This window comes from Carya illinoinensis, chromosome 13, assembly GCF_018687715.1.
Source record: "Carya illinoinensis cultivar Pawnee chromosome 13, C.illinoinensisPawnee_v1, whole genome shotgun sequence".
NCBI classification, from domain to species: Eukaryota; Viridiplantae; Streptophyta; class Magnoliopsida; order Fagales; family Juglandaceae; genus Carya; species Carya illinoinensis.
This window is the reverse complement of record NC_056764.1, coordinates 6,624,975-6,640,611: the sequence shown is the minus strand read 5'-3', so window position 1 is coordinate 6,640,611 and position 15,637 is coordinate 6,624,975. Positions and strand designations below refer to the sequence as shown.

Below are 15,637 nucleotides of genomic sequence, written 5' to 3'. Positions count from 1 at the left end.
AAACTTTATATGATACATGTTAGGGTGTGGGGTTCCCAACAAATATCCCAATACAATAACTACAATGCAAAAGAAGTGAAAAAGAAAAAAAAAAAAAAAGGGTTTTGAGATCAATTTCTTGATCATAACCCAAGCCCTACAAAGAATGTACCATTTTAAGAGATGTTACAAAAGTAAGTCATCGCTGGAGACGATGTAAGCGAGTGCACTATAGTTTGTTGTCTTGAGATATTTTTTAGATAAATCCTTAGTCCCTTTAATAAGAGTACGGGTTAGGGAAAGCAAAAATTCCCCAGCATCGGAAGTGCAAATTTGCAGCAAAGTGATAGTCAACCTGTGTGAAGGCCTCGCACTGGTGGGATGGAGGTGGGGTCGAGCCGATTTGAAGGATCGAAAGGAGGGGAATCTACTGGTGCGGCATGTGTAGCCGACGAAGCTGCCTGGGGGTGGAGGCGAGTGAAGACCACATGCAGAAACAAGCCACATGTGAGGTCTACTCACTGACATTTTGGGAACAATTCCGCGTTGTCCCGGTAGATCGGCAACAGGGGAACGTTTTGGTGGAGTGCATATCGACTTTCCATGGTCGAAATGTAGCAAATTTGTAAAAATTTGAACTTGTAGAAAAAAAACTACCTTATAAGCATATTCACATGCATATAGGTAGTGAAAAGGAAAATGAAATGGAGAAGGAAGAGCCGAGACTCACACCTTCTTCTCAGCGAAACTGATCAAAAAGATGGGTTTTTTTTTTTTTTTTTTTTTGTGTAGAGAGAAGTCAAAGGTAGTTGAAAAGTTACAATTATCCATAGCTTCATGCAGGATGTGGTGTAGATCAGTGATCTTGTTTTTATGACTATTATTTTGCACACATATTTATGAAAGTAGCAAATAATATTCGAAAACAATCGCCCTATGCAACCGTGGTGCAATTGTGGACCCACATCACTTTAATTTCCATATATGCCCCCTCTCCTCTTCTCGTTCAATCTCTCCCTCTCCCTCTTCATGTCGGTCTCCCACAACTGACACTAGATCAAACAGATAAGGAAATAAATATATTTTTATTTTGTTCAAACATTTTTGAGCATTTCCAATTCTCCCACAACTGGATAAGAAAAAGATGAGATATTTGAGGATAGGTACAACTTGCGCATGGGATGTCCTCTCCATCTCCATAAACATATTTTTATTTTTTAGTAATGGTTGTTGTATATTTTAATTTTCTGCAATGGTTGCCACATATTTTTCTGGAGAGATGGTTATGGTTGCCATATATTTATATTTTTTTGCAATGGAAAATAAAGAAGCTTCTAGAGAGATGATTGTCGAAACTGGAACTGGAAAAAAGTGTACAAATTTGCATATTGGTCTAGATATTTGTAAACTGGAACTTGGAAGAAAGTTGTGAAATGGGTTTGGGATAATTGAAATTGGTTTTGCAAACTGGAAGAGATCTGCAGACTATGTAATAAGCAAATTAGAACTAGAAGAAAGTGGTTTGCGAACCAAATTGGAAAAAAGTCTAGATTTCAGAGAGCTAGAATCGATTTTTTCGCTGAAACTGTGCCTGATCTTGCTTCTTATTCAATTTTCTTTTTATTTTATTTTATTTTAATTTCTCATTATCAGTGAGGTGACACTTGCATTAGACAATTGCATGCCAACTTCCATTCACGACTGTACCTAGCGGAGCTCTTAATATACTCTCACATGCATACATATTTTATCCACAATTATTCATTATTTACAACCCAGCATTTTGCTCAAACATTTTTTTTAATGGAAAACGAACTCCATTCATTCATAATGAAACATTACATTTTTGACCAGTAAGTCAACAATAATTTTAATAGCTTTTTAGTACACAAATTTTTTTATTATTGACATGATTTTGTCTATGGTATAACTTTCTATAGACCAACTGTATGAGAGAAAGCATTGCTCTATCTAAGATAGAGTAAACAAAACCCCACATTACATATAAGATAGAGATGAGGGCACACTTTATGAATAAAAATCCAAGAGACAATATGTTTTTTTCTTTCCTAAAACAAAAGAAATAATAGAAAGATAAATTACATATTAAAATAATGAATTATAGCTTGAAAAGTTGTAGATCCGTATTTTTAACCTTAGAAAAAAACCAAAAACTAAAACTAAAAGAAAAATACTGTCGGAGGCGCGTGAAGGCCACGCGCCACCCTAGGAGCATGGTTAACTACCAAGTCTAAAAAAGCTGAGGGCCTTGATCCTAGATCTACCACAAGTGATGCTACATGAGCCTCCTCGTGTGGTGGCATGTGGAGAACATGTACAACTTTGACCCATGCATGTGACTCACTTGCTTGTCCTTTCGACAAAATTCTTCTCCTGTCTGTCTAATAAATTAGTGGTTTGGAAATCTTGCGGTGGGGCGTGTGGTAGTCTCTGGGCTTCAAAAAATATTAAATTGTCGATTCGTTACACTTTAAACGGAAAAACCAAAAACAAAAACTGAAAAAAAACAAACATATCTAGTCTAAACCAGATGGAGGTCCTCCCTCTGGGCTGATTTCACGTTTGAGTTTGCTTGCTAGACTGGAAATTTCACCGTGATCTAGACCTGATCTGTTGACGGTGTTGCCTGATCTTTACTTCAAATGTACGTGTCGAAAGAAACAGCTCTGAAATGTGCTATCCAGTGCGCGCTAAGTTGATTTATTAGATTAAGCTTCAAAATGCCGGTATAGTTTGTTGTAAGTTGTAACTCTATCTTGTTAGGTGAAGAAAAGGAGGGAAACTGGCCTATAGAAAGCGTATTTTTGGAGGGATTCTATAAACTACGAATAAACTTCCTTAAATTGCAAGAAAATAGATCCATCAATCTCCAATGCTAGCTCGGAAAACTTTCTGACACACACACACACGATATATCGATCGAGGTACTTGGGTGAAATGGGATATATATATATATATATATAGAGAGAGAGAGAGAGAGAGAGAGGTTCAGTTTCCTGAGGTTCCTCGGGATGCCAATTTTATGGCTTAAATATTTTAAAAATTGAGTAAGGCTAGCTAGGTACGAGTTCTAAATATTTTATTTGAATAAAATTAATTTAACCCGAATGAGCATTTCCTAGGAAGGTTACGTATGGTAGAATATACACATAGATCCCTGACAATCTCGCAAAAGGCTCCTTTTCAAGTATAACGTTAGAATTTGCTTTACCGAGCTATCAAGCATCAATTACTGCATTAAAAGCGAGAGGAATATTTAACGTGTTTCATGCCAATGGCAGGCTATGTTCAACTATACACGCAGATTCATATGTACATTTCGATTCACGAATCACCAAATTACAAAAGAACGTCAATAGAAGGATTCTTTTTTGACCCGTATTTCAGGGCTAATTAGTCGCTGTACCCTTGATTTCGTTGACTTAAACATGCATGAGATCATTGATCAGATCATCAAGACCAATAATATATATAATCTCAAAGCCCAAGGTAAATTCATGCATGGATGTCTGATATTCAAGCATGTGATCATTGGCCGGCCAGCTAAAGAACCTTTTGCTAATTAACCGTACGTTGGTTGAGTAAATACCATATGCAGAAATTAGGAAAAAGGAAAAATTCTTTTGTTTTTATAGATCAGGCCGCCGCTGGGGTGATACATATGCTAGCTGTAAGGCCGACCATGTGGGTAATTAAAAAACTTTGATCAATTAATCAAGGATGTCAGCCGTACACATTAATGGCATGTTGAGACTGATCGAGAGCGAAGAAATTGACAGTACCTAGCTCATGTGAACAATATAATTAGATTATATGCGAACTCACACTCCCAACAGTCATAAGTACATTTAAATATGTCGTCAAAAAGAATTAATAGAGAAAAATAGTGATCACGGATTCATGGTATTAGCCGCAAAAGGAAGGAATTTCGTATTCAGACCAGAAATAAATTCTATGTTTAGAACTTAAGAAAACATTCGTGAGATGCTAATGGTTCCGTGTCTGTACCGTGTAGGGAGACAAGCAAACTAGATCGAGGCTTTGTACGTCTAATGTTCCTAGCTATGACGAGTACGTACTTCTGTTAGCGTGGAAGTAGAACATGCACGGTACTGATTTTGGTCCGATCAAGATCCTCCAGATATTTTAGGGTAGTCTATTGATCAATGGATTTCTCAGCATTTATCACTTTCAAATTCAAGTATTTATATATCCTCTTAGTATTTATATATTATTTAGAGTACAATCATGAGTTGTATAAGCGTTGTACATTTCTTTTAAAATATAGTAGAGTTCACTAAGAAAAAATTAATTTTTTCATATGAGTTCTATATTTATTCATTTTTTTCAAAATGATTATATAGCGTTTGTGCATTCTAAATTTTTATGACTGCAAATATAATTTCGGTATTGAATTTGAATTTTGAAATACTAAATGTTTGTGCTTTTGGTTGATAGTTTGTTATCAACACGTGTTTTGTTATGGAATAAGATCTAATTTTGATATGATCGATCGAGCAATCAAAGTAATAAGTGGTGGGATATGAGTCATAATTAAGGTATTTAAAGTCAAATAATTTCCATGTAAAGCATGTGGGTACATATCTATATCTATATAAGGTGCCATTTGCTTTGGAATAAAGCATTCCCATAATTATCTATCTCATATTTCATGTTTATGAAATTAGAAAAGTACTACCAGGTACCTCAAAGCAGGCCCCCGTAATCTGATCTTCTTCTTTCTTCGTTTTCCTCTTCAATATAGTCAAACATGGGTCCAAAGTAAAAGTGCTCTGTTGGGACCTAGCATCAGAGATAGGCTATGGAGGGTTGAGCTCGATCGACAATTAGAGCATGACCAATGGCAGTTGATGGACCAACTCACTAAAATCTTTCAGTCATTGATCTCCACCCAGGATTAATGCTCTCAAATTGAGCAGGGCGAATCTTCTCAAGGTTCTCACACCTGACACCACCCGATTAGATAATTTAGGCTTAGTTTGTTTTCACAAACTATCTCATGATCTGATCATCTAATCATTACAATTTTTTTAAATTTTTAAATAAAATATAAAAAACAATTTATCTTTTTCAAATTTTAAAATAAAAATAATATTTAAAATTTATTTTTCAACAATATTTTATTCATGCAACTTTCATCTCATCTTATTTATGAAACCAAACAAGGCCTAATTAGGCTACCTTAGTCTCAGCTTCAAATCTTCATGCCTTGATTTCCAACTATATAACTGAGAATACAACCCCACAAATTGGCCGGGTTTGCATGCAGGGCAAAGCAGTTCTTTCGTTATCATGGCACTCCAACGGATCACGATCAGATCATTAGTTCATCTTTCCATTTAGAGGACAAGACACAATTGTGGTATTAACTTCTCTATCAAAAGGAACAGGACATTACCTGAGAAGAATTGGTTCAAGGGTGTATGCCCGATGCCATATATCCCAGTCAATTTCTAGACCCACTTAGGGAATTAATTCGACCTCTCGATAATGCTTATCATACACTTTCTTCATTCTCTTTTGGGCTAGGCCGCGTAAATGGTATTTTAGCTCTCATAGTGTCACATCTCTCTGTTTTAGATCTTCTTCCATTAATGCTACCTTGCGGTGCTTGGAAGATATGACAGGCCGAGAGTAGGGAGTTTCCAACCATATATGACTTCAATGGGGGCCTTTCCAAAATGGAGTGTCAACTAGTGTTACGGCTGTATTCAATCCATGCTAACCAACTGATCGAACCATTTCTTAGGTAGTGCCTTGTAAGGCACCTCAAGTACATTTTGGAGAGAATACGGGTACTATAACACCAGTTGGCACTCCATTCTGAAAATTATCTATTTGAAAGTTGTATATCATGACTAGGAACCCCCTACTATTATATTATATATTTCAAGCACTGCCAAAGTAGCATAGGTGCAAGAAAAATTAAAAAGGAGAGATGTGATATTAATATAAGAGCTAAAACATCCCACACGCCTAGCTTGAGAAAAAATAAAAGTGTCTCAATTAAATTTAAAGTTAGAGATTAGGTCTATTTAAGATTACGCATATATTAGCAGACCACGGTGGGGTGGTAGCAAAATACAAAATTAATTAGTAGGTAGCTCGTTTATTTGGTCTCTTTTGGATCTCTCATAAGATCAATCAAGTCATTCGTTCATAAGGAGCCCTCTTATAGTTAAATATAGTTAATCACCAGTACTAGTACCATATATATTTGTAATTCGTTTATTTTTATTTTATTTTTTACGAGAAATTATAAACTTGATTACGGGCCTAATGAGCGAAGTAGACGGCCCACTAGGGTTATAAAGATGTTATTAATGCTCGTATCCCAGCTCAAGCCCAGACCATGCAACAGTACCTTCTTGAATTAATGAAATATTTGTCATCCCGATCAAGCGGAACCCATGATCTATCTCCACCGTCTGTTTTAACTTACATATATATATTTAAAGCAAATAAAAATGCAGAAAAATAAATAGATTAATTCACTGACCGAAAGAGAGGTCTTCGATCGTGACACTAATATATTATATATATATATATATATATATATATATATATATATATATATATATATATATATATATATATATATATATATATATTTATAATAAGTGACTATCTAATTAATGCTACCATAATTTTTCTTGTTTTTCTGTTAAATCTGTTTATATTATAATTAAGTCCATTACTTTCTTATTTTAAAAATACAATTAATTTTTTCTACATCTCTCTAATTCTCGATTCCCTCTCTAATCTCATCTCGAACCTCATTCTCATTTTATGATGTTTGCCTCTCTACCTACTCCATGAAATCCATCCTCTCACACTTTTTCCTTTCATAATATTTGTCTATATTATTCTAATGTATCTTGACTTTAATTTTGAACTAATTTTTTTGTTTTCTAATATATCTAGATATATAATTATTATACTTAACGATCTATTATTATCTAAAATTATTTGTTAAAATTTAATTTTTTGTCTATATGCATTAAATTATTTATTAATCCAATTTTTTTAAAAAAAATCATATTATTTTTGTAAAAAACTTGTTTAACTCAATTAGATAAATGTGTTTTGCACGTGCTTCTTACTTAGTTTATATATATATACATGTATATATTCTAAGATTATAAAACAATAATGGATCACAGCTGCCCTCAATTCTATTAATATTTATATAAATAATTGAACATATTAATATTGAAGTCAACCTGAATGTTTCCAATTTAAATTACAAATGTCTGGTATCGAGAAAGATATCCAAACTTTTTCTAAAAGAATGATGTTATGTATAGTTATTTTTGTATATTTTTTACATATTATATATATTAAAGTGATTTGTTATATTAATTTTTTTTAAATATAATCAATCACATTAGTAAAATATATAAAAAAAATACTTAAAAACAAATATAAAAATAAATATACATATAATTTTTATTTTCAAAATTGCATGCAGTCCTAAGACAGGACCCACAAATTAAAAATTGGAGCTGCAAGCCGACAATTTCATAAACAATATTATCTTATATATGGATCTGTTGGGGAAAAAAAACATTATATATATAGCATCTCTCTCTTAAACGTATTTACCGGTGAAATTCCATTAATGTGATCATCTCGGTAGGATCTCTCATGTTCATAAATATATATATATAGGATAAAGATTAGTATATATTTTTCTAATATTCTAATCATGATGATCAATGCTTAACAAAGTAAAAGAGAAGAGCATGGAGGTACCATTAATGGAGAGAGAGATATTGCCATCATTCACATAAACATTAATATTTTTATGTAATTAGTTATATATTTTAATTGGTGATCCGAACTCTATTCCAGTTTGAAAATAATTATTTTATATTAAAAAAAAGTGACACGATCAATCAGATCAATGGAGTGCACAATAACTATAAAAATGATTATACGTACATAAGATTTTCGATACTAGAAAGGGTACTGTTCCTGGTCATAATACCTTCGAAATTAAGCAAGCATGCATTTATGCATCATGTACTAATTTCTGTCTTCTTTAACTATAAAGGAAAAAAATGTGCACTTTTAAATCTTCAATCAGATAGGTTTGAGGAAATTAACCTGTACGTGTAGCTAAATTTATGGTACTATATCTATACAGTTGACAAATAAGAAGCTAATTAACAAAGAGAAAGGAAAAACAAAAGCATAGAAAGAAAGAGAAGCAATTGATCAGAATTAAGAGGCACTTTCCTGGCCATATTATCTTTAAGATCATCATCCTATACGTATATATGATCAGAAACTCATAACATATAGCAGCTCGATTAATATAGTAATATGCATACATATAAATAAATATATATATATATATATATATATATATATATATATATATATATTTCGATGATCAGATTAAGAATCAGTACAGGGACAAGCTAAGATCCACACGTTGTACAATCTGCATGAGCTTGTTGGAAAGAAATAACCAAGAGCGCTTCAATAACAGATCATGCAGCATAAACCCCATTTTATTTATTCATATTCTTTAAGCAATACCTTGATAATGGATGAATAGCAACCTCTGGACCTATCATTCACTGATCCACGACTAAAGCACAAAGTTGAAATGGGCACCCGATCATCATCATATTCGTGCTGATTTTTCTCGTCCATCCTCAAATCAAATGACAGTCTTGAGCTACTTGACATTCGATCACCCCGTCGATGAGAGTTCAGCGCTGGAGAAGATGGCACTGAGTAGAAGGACTGCGACAATGACGAAGATTTAAATGATGAAGACGACGACGATGATGAAGAAGCCGGCGAAAATGGAAGATCTCGTGATTTCCTTGAAGGGAAGATTCTACGCAAAAGATTACTAGGCCTCGAGTTCTTTTTAATGGGTCTTTTCGTGGCAGTACTGGAATAGGAGGAAGGAGGAGGTGTGAGATCAGAAGGGAGATCAGTAGCAGTACCAGCTTGGCGGAACTGGAGCTTTGGAGTTCCTGGTTGAGATTCCCATGCGAAGGGAACAGAAGCAGATGCCCCTCCTTGATAATCTTCGAAAGATTTTTGTCTGGAGAACTCCCTGGAATGGTTCTTGGAGAAGAACCTGCAATCTTTCTGCTTGGTTTGGAGGGATTTTGGAGGAAAATCCGAGCTAGTTGTAGGCATTTCTGCTGAGTGCAGCTTGATGAGGCTGAGAGACCCTAAATATAATGAAGACTTTGCTGATTCTTAGTTGAGATCGTATCTGGGTAGCTGCATGTAGATCGATGATCTCTATTATATATTAACGTGCGCCTATGACTTAGTTTTTTGTAAAATATTGTCAAGCATCTAAGAGACGAAGATGTAGGATATTCATGACTAGCTAGCCATTCTATGGCCAGTGACTCTTATGACTTTTAAATTAAAGGACTACTTATATCACAATTAAAATCATCAGAGCTCGCACATTGGCTTTAATTACTTTGAATTTTTTATTTTTTATTTATTAACGTGGGCTGCACCCACGTGTCCTTCTAGAATTGGAACATCTTGTTGAAGATCAAATGTAATTGGTTGCTATCAAACTGTTGGTACGGTATTTAGTCAACAGTTTGCTAGCAATGGTGGCTTGATCTGGCGGATCTATTATATTTTCTTAAAATACAAAACAAAAAGGGTGAGGCTACTCTGCCGCCTCACCTTTACCGCTGGGCTTTACCGCCCAGTGTAAATTTTTTTTTTTTTTTTATTTCATATTTTTTTAATCACTTTCTTAATTATTAAGTAAAAAAAAATACATTAATATATTTAAAATCACTTTCTTAATCACTAAATAAAAAATATATATATATATTTTTTTTCCCAGCGGTCAACCCTATCGGTCAACCCCAGGCGGCAAAATAGTGTTTTCCAAACAAAAACTTCAATGACCTAGGCAACCAAGTGGGTTATTCACAAACTAGAAAAATATCATTTTTAAAAAATAAAATCACAGATATGAGCCACCTCGGCCCGTCACGCGCGTTTAGGTGGCTAAGGGCCATTGGTGTTGGTTCGCCACCTAAGGGTTTTCCTAATCTGAAGGTCACATCTAGGTTGCTCATATTTGAGTGGCCCACTAAGGGATATTTGCTTTTCTTTTTTCTTTTCTTTTTTACCCTTTCATTTTAAGTTTTTTAAATATATATTTTTCCAATTTTTCTCATTTTATTTTTTAAAATATTTTTCTTCTTATTTTCATAATTGTTTGTTATCTTTCCATCTACATTTTTTAACCAAGATCAAAATGAAATGGTACCACTGTTGTTCTTAGATTAGACTAAATTTCTTATGCTCTCATTCATTCATCTAATTTGCTATTCTGAGTATATGTATACAAACTTATAGATAGTACAGAAGAATCGATTTGGCCCCCCTTTCTAAAATCTCTCTCCCTTCTCTCTAAACTCTCCCACTCTCCCAAGTTTCAGATCTCCCAAGTTTCAGATCTGGCTAAAGGGGGTGGGAGAGCTTCGGCTCCCCCTCCCTTTCCTTCCCCCTCACTTCTCCTCTGTAGTTTCTTCTAGTGTTTTTTAATTTTTTTTTTGTGTGTTTTTAGACAAATAAAAAAAGATCGTCGTTCGGGTCTTTCTAGCTGCCAACCGTTAATATGTACCCCACCTAGATGTTGCTTAGCCGCCAATCTTCAAGACCACTGAACGCAGTGCCATTTAGAGTAGAGCATAGCCTACACGTGCAAGAGGAAGTTTCGGAGCTTGTCGGCGTGTGGCCCTCATGTGCCACCGAGGAGCATTCTGCCAATGCAACGCTCTGCTTTTCTGGAACTTCTGACTCTAGAACTTCAAAGATTGATCATCGACTTTTCTTCAAGAGTGGTGCGTGTCTTGCACGCGGCACTGCCGCCGATTTTGTGGTCTGTTACTCCAATTTTGGAGTGTTTATGTTCTTTCTCTTCATGTTTTGACCCAAAGTAAGGTGATGAGTTACTAGATCAGACCTACTTTGGGGCAAGAGTTGGTCGAGAGTGGCAGAAGATGTTACGACCGATGGTCATATGGCCAGTCTCTGCAGTGGAGGCTATTGGTGGTCCGTGTGCGTGCTAGATGCTCATGCCGTCCGGGCTCGTGAGGCCGATGTTTGCGATGGGCATGCCGCTTGAGCTCATGCTGGTCCTTGTGGCTCTGTTATTTTTTTTGTGTTTTATAATGTAGTTTTTGTTATTTCGTTATTAATAATGTAGAAATAGGCTATTAGACTTTGTGTCCATAGAAGCAATTTTCCGTATTCTACCTCCCTGAGAGGATGAAGGGGGCTATTCAGTTCTATTTATACAAAGCGTTCTCTCTTTGTTAGGAGAGGGTTATTGAGAAGTTAAGACAATGTCCGCCACTATATGTGTGAGAATGCTCCAGAGCAAATGTGTAATTTGACTTATAGTTTGGATTTTCTTGTATTGATAATTCACAGTTATAACTTCGGTTCATTGAATGAAATAAAGTCTATTTCCACTAAAAAAAAAACTTATAGATAGTTAACATAAGATCACTTAAGAGTATGTGATATGATTTGATAGGATCAAATTTCTCCTTTGAAAATAGAAAAATTTTATACACTACTCTCATATCATACTATGATGAGGTGCCATTGCCCATCATCTTTATATTTTTTCTTTAAAAAAGTAAAAAATCATCCAAAAGTGAAATTTTTTTTCACATTTTACATAATGACCAGAATGATAATGTGGAGCATAACATTATTCTTAAAAATAGTATATATGATAAATTAAATTTATACCATAACATAATGAAATAATTGACAAAACATAGATTGCCCCTTTAGTTTTATCTAAATCTCTAGGATTGTGGTAATTTTCCTTTCCTTCACAGAAAACTGCTCTAGTGCCTAACAATAATCAGTTGAAACGTTATTGCACATGCAAATTCTTGGTTATTTCGTTATTCCTATATTGTATAGATGACCTATATAAAATTAAACTGTCGCACATTAACTTCCAATTGATTGACACATGGTTCTGCACGAAAATTGCTGCTTCATTAAAAAGGTTAATTAGAGACTAATGAAATGACACGTTATTCATATCCTGAAAAATTTTAAAATTAAAATATAAAATTTAAAAAGAAAATGATAAAATGAATCTAGTACATCAAATTACAAATAAATTTGTATGTACATGTAATTCTACTCTTACACGTACTTTCTGATTTTATACTAGGCCCATTTGGATACAGAAATTATTTCATATCCTCTCATCATTATAATTTTTTTAAAATTTTTACACAAGATATAATAAACGATTCAAGGTTTTTAAATTCAAAAATAATAATAATATTACAAATAATATTCTAACATTATTTTATTCAATTTTTAACTTTCATTTAAAACAATTTCATTATCTAATCTATATCTTAAGGTTACGTATAGATATTGAGCTAAGTTTTTTTATGAATAGTAATAAGTTGAGTAAATAGAGTGAATTATATAGGATCCATCTAAAATAAATTTAAATATGTTTAGATGTTAAGATAAATTTAGTACTATTTATGAAAAATTAAAAAAAGTTATTGTGGGTCTCACATATAAAAACATGTTGAATTGAAAAAAGTTATAAATCCCACATATAAGTAAGTTTTAAATTGAAATAAGTTTAATAATTTAAAAATTAAATATTTAGATATTAAATTTAGTTTAAACTTATACTAAATTGAATTGATCTTAACTAATTCTTTGAATCAAACGAGGCCTTAAGAACTCAACCATTGGAACTCAAAAATAGAAAAATCAACCACTAGCTGACAGCTGTGAGCGTCGTCACCGTGACGGAAGAACTAATATGTAAGAATATTAAAAACAAGAATTAAAGAAGCTCATGGATCTCAGAATGGGCGCGCCTACATCGGAGTATCTCCAATTGCCTTAAATTAGCTTGTAATGAAAAACCTCCCAAATTTAAGACATTTCAAAATCCTCTCTTTATCATGTCTTTCTGGTGGTTTTCTCGGATCCTCAGGGAGCGCCTCTCTTCTCGAACTAAAAGGTAATTCACTTCCCTCCTCCTTAGTTTGGATTTTCGTCTTGTATCAAAATTTAATGTTTTTATTTTTAATTTTTAAGTAGGTTTTGTTTAAATGATCTATTTTCATTCAAACATCTGTTCATTCCTGATTAGTCCGACGGATTTTATTTGTTGAAATATCTTCTTTTTTTTATTTATATTGGTCGCAACCTGTGTTTAGAAATCATCGTCGTCGTCATCACTGTTGTTTTGTGGAATTTGTGGTTAAGAGTTGTAGCCGACTACATCGCGATGTTTTCTTATCTGGATTTGTAGTTTTTTGTTTTAGCATAATGGGATTCTTCATCTTCTTCCATAGGTATTAATCTATCCAAAATCTTCTCTACTATTAAGTATGAACTTTGAGGCAGCTTTCTCAGAATTTTTGTGGTATCTTGTTCTTTCATTATTAAGTTATATGGTCAATTTTTAGATTAGGTTTATTTGTTAGTTTGGATTTAGCGTGTTAGTGCTGTCTATTATCTTCTTTGAAGAGCGTCTGAAGGTTGTTGTTCTTGTTCGTGTTTCTGCATTTTTTTCTCTCTTGGTCGGGAGTTTTGAAGTTAACTGACGTTGATTTTGTGCTGAATTTTTCAGTTTTCTACTGAAGGTCCTGCAGGTACGCTTTCAGCCATGCTCTAGACGATCTTCTGTGTAAAGGGAGAACCTGGGGAATGCTGAAAGATGTGCATCACGATTTGGAATTCTGTCTCTGAAGTCAAGGAGATTGTCAAATTACTAGAGAAATCCTTTTTTGTTCTTGGTGAGACAGGATGTGGAAATAGAAGTTCATATGCTCGTTGTTCCCAAAAGCAATATGGGCCTACTTGCCATGGTAGAATGCCTGTTGTTGATCTTTGTGAAGATGGTTGAGTGCTTATAATACTAATATACTTCCTGCCCTGTACTTTAGATTACTTGTGTTGGCAGGAGTAAATATTGTGGTTTTGTTTTGCATTAGTATAGTTTTCGATGGAAAATAACTCGAAGGTGTTGATGCAAAGATATGAATTAGGGAGATTACTAGGCCAAGGCACTTTTGCGAAGGTTTATTATGCGAGGAGTATAAGAAATAATCAAAGCGTGGCCATTAAGGTAATAGACAAAGAAAAGGTGTTGAAGGTTGGGCTCATTGATCAGATCAAGCGAGAAATATCTGTTATGAGACTGGTTAGACACCCCTATATCATACACCTCTATGAGGTCATGGCCACCAAGACCAAGATTTACTTTGTCATGGAATATGCCAAAGGGGGTGAACTGTTTAATAAGGTGGCTAAAGGAAGGCTAAAGGAGGATGTTGCACGAAAATATTTTAGGCAGCTAATTGATGCCGTTGATTTCTGTCACAGTCGGGGTGTTTATCATCGAGATATAAAGCCAGAGAATCTATTACTGGATGAAAACGAGGATCTAAAAGTCTCTGATTTTGGGTTAAGTGCCCTTGCTGACTCCAAGCGCCAAGATGGGCTACTCCATACCACCTGTGGCACTCCTGCATATGTCGCTCCTGAGGTCATTAACAGGAAAGGCTACGATGGGGCCAAAGCTGATATTTGGTCTTGTGGAGTGGTTCTCTATGTCCTTTTGGCTGGTTATCTCCCGTTTCATGATTCAAATTTGATGGAGATGTATCGGAAGATTGGAAAAGCAGAATATAGGTGCCCTAATTGGTTCCCACCAGAAGTGCGCAGGCTGCTGATGAAGATGTTGGATCCAAACCCCAGTACTAGGGCTTCCATAGAAAAGATCAAGGAAAGTTCATGGCTCAGAAAAGGACTGAACTCTAAACTTATTAAATCTGTATCTCCTTCAGATCTGAATGCTTCTGGTCCCTGTGAGAATAGCAGTATGACTGCTGACTCAAAGCAAGAGTCAGCTAGACCTTCAAGCTTGAATGCTTTTGATATCATTTCCCTATCAGCTGGGTTTGATCTTTCTGGCTTATTTGAAGTAGATTGTCAAAGGAGAGAAGAAAGGTTTACTTCCAGAAAACCTGCCTCAGTCATCATCTCTAAGCTGGAAGAAATTGCTAAGCATCTGAGGATGAAAGTGATGAAGAAGGAGGCAGGTTTGTTAAAGTTGGAGGGAATGAGGGAAGGTAGGAAGGGGATATTGTCCATTGATGCAGAGATCTTTGAGGTCACTCCATCTTTTCATTTGGTGGAGGTTAAGAAAGCAAATGGAGATACCATAGAATATCAGCAAATAGTGAAAGAGAATATAAAGCCTGCTCTAAGAGATATTGTTTGGGTATGGCAAGGTGAGCAACAGCAGCAACTGCCAGAGCTGCAGCAGCCACAGCAGCAGCAGCAACAACAGCAGGAGCAGCATCAGCAACAAGAACAATGAAAACACATTGCCAGATTTCCCATGGCATCTTATGCTTGATTTTTTATTGATAATCTGCCTTTTTTTTGCTGTTGTATTTGTCCTTGTGAGTGTTGTTCTCCCTAACTCTATATATTTGCGGTGTTTGTTGTATATGCTTGATTACTTTTTTTTTTTTCCCCCAAAAGACACACAAAAACATCAAATGCAATTTTCTGGTATTGTTTTTCA

General features: G+C 34.6%; 1 protein-coding gene across 3 annotated transcripts; it reads left to right on the top strand.

Annotated features, from left to right (window-relative positions):
• The first annotated feature begins 12,904 nt into the window (after positions 1-12,904).
• LOC122292326 (CBL-interacting serine/threonine-protein kinase 10) lies at positions 12,905-15,637 on the top strand. Of its 3 annotated transcripts, none has more exons than XM_043100610.1 (2): positions 12,905-13,057; positions 13,673-15,637. In XM_043100610.1, exon 2 carries the CDS (start codon positions 14,048-14,050, stop codon positions 15,425-15,427), a length of 1,380 nt encoding a protein of 459 aa, XP_042956544.1. In that variant the 5' UTR covers positions 12,905-13,057; positions 13,673-14,047; the 3' UTR covers positions 15,428-15,637. The 3 variants fall into 3 exon arrangements, with proteins under 3 accessions (XP_042956544.1, XP_042956546.1, XP_042956545.1); XM_043100612.1 differs by having other exon boundaries at positions 12,955-13,057; positions 13,686-15,637; XM_043100611.1 differs by lacking the exon at positions 12,905-13,057 and adding an exon at positions 13,239-13,394.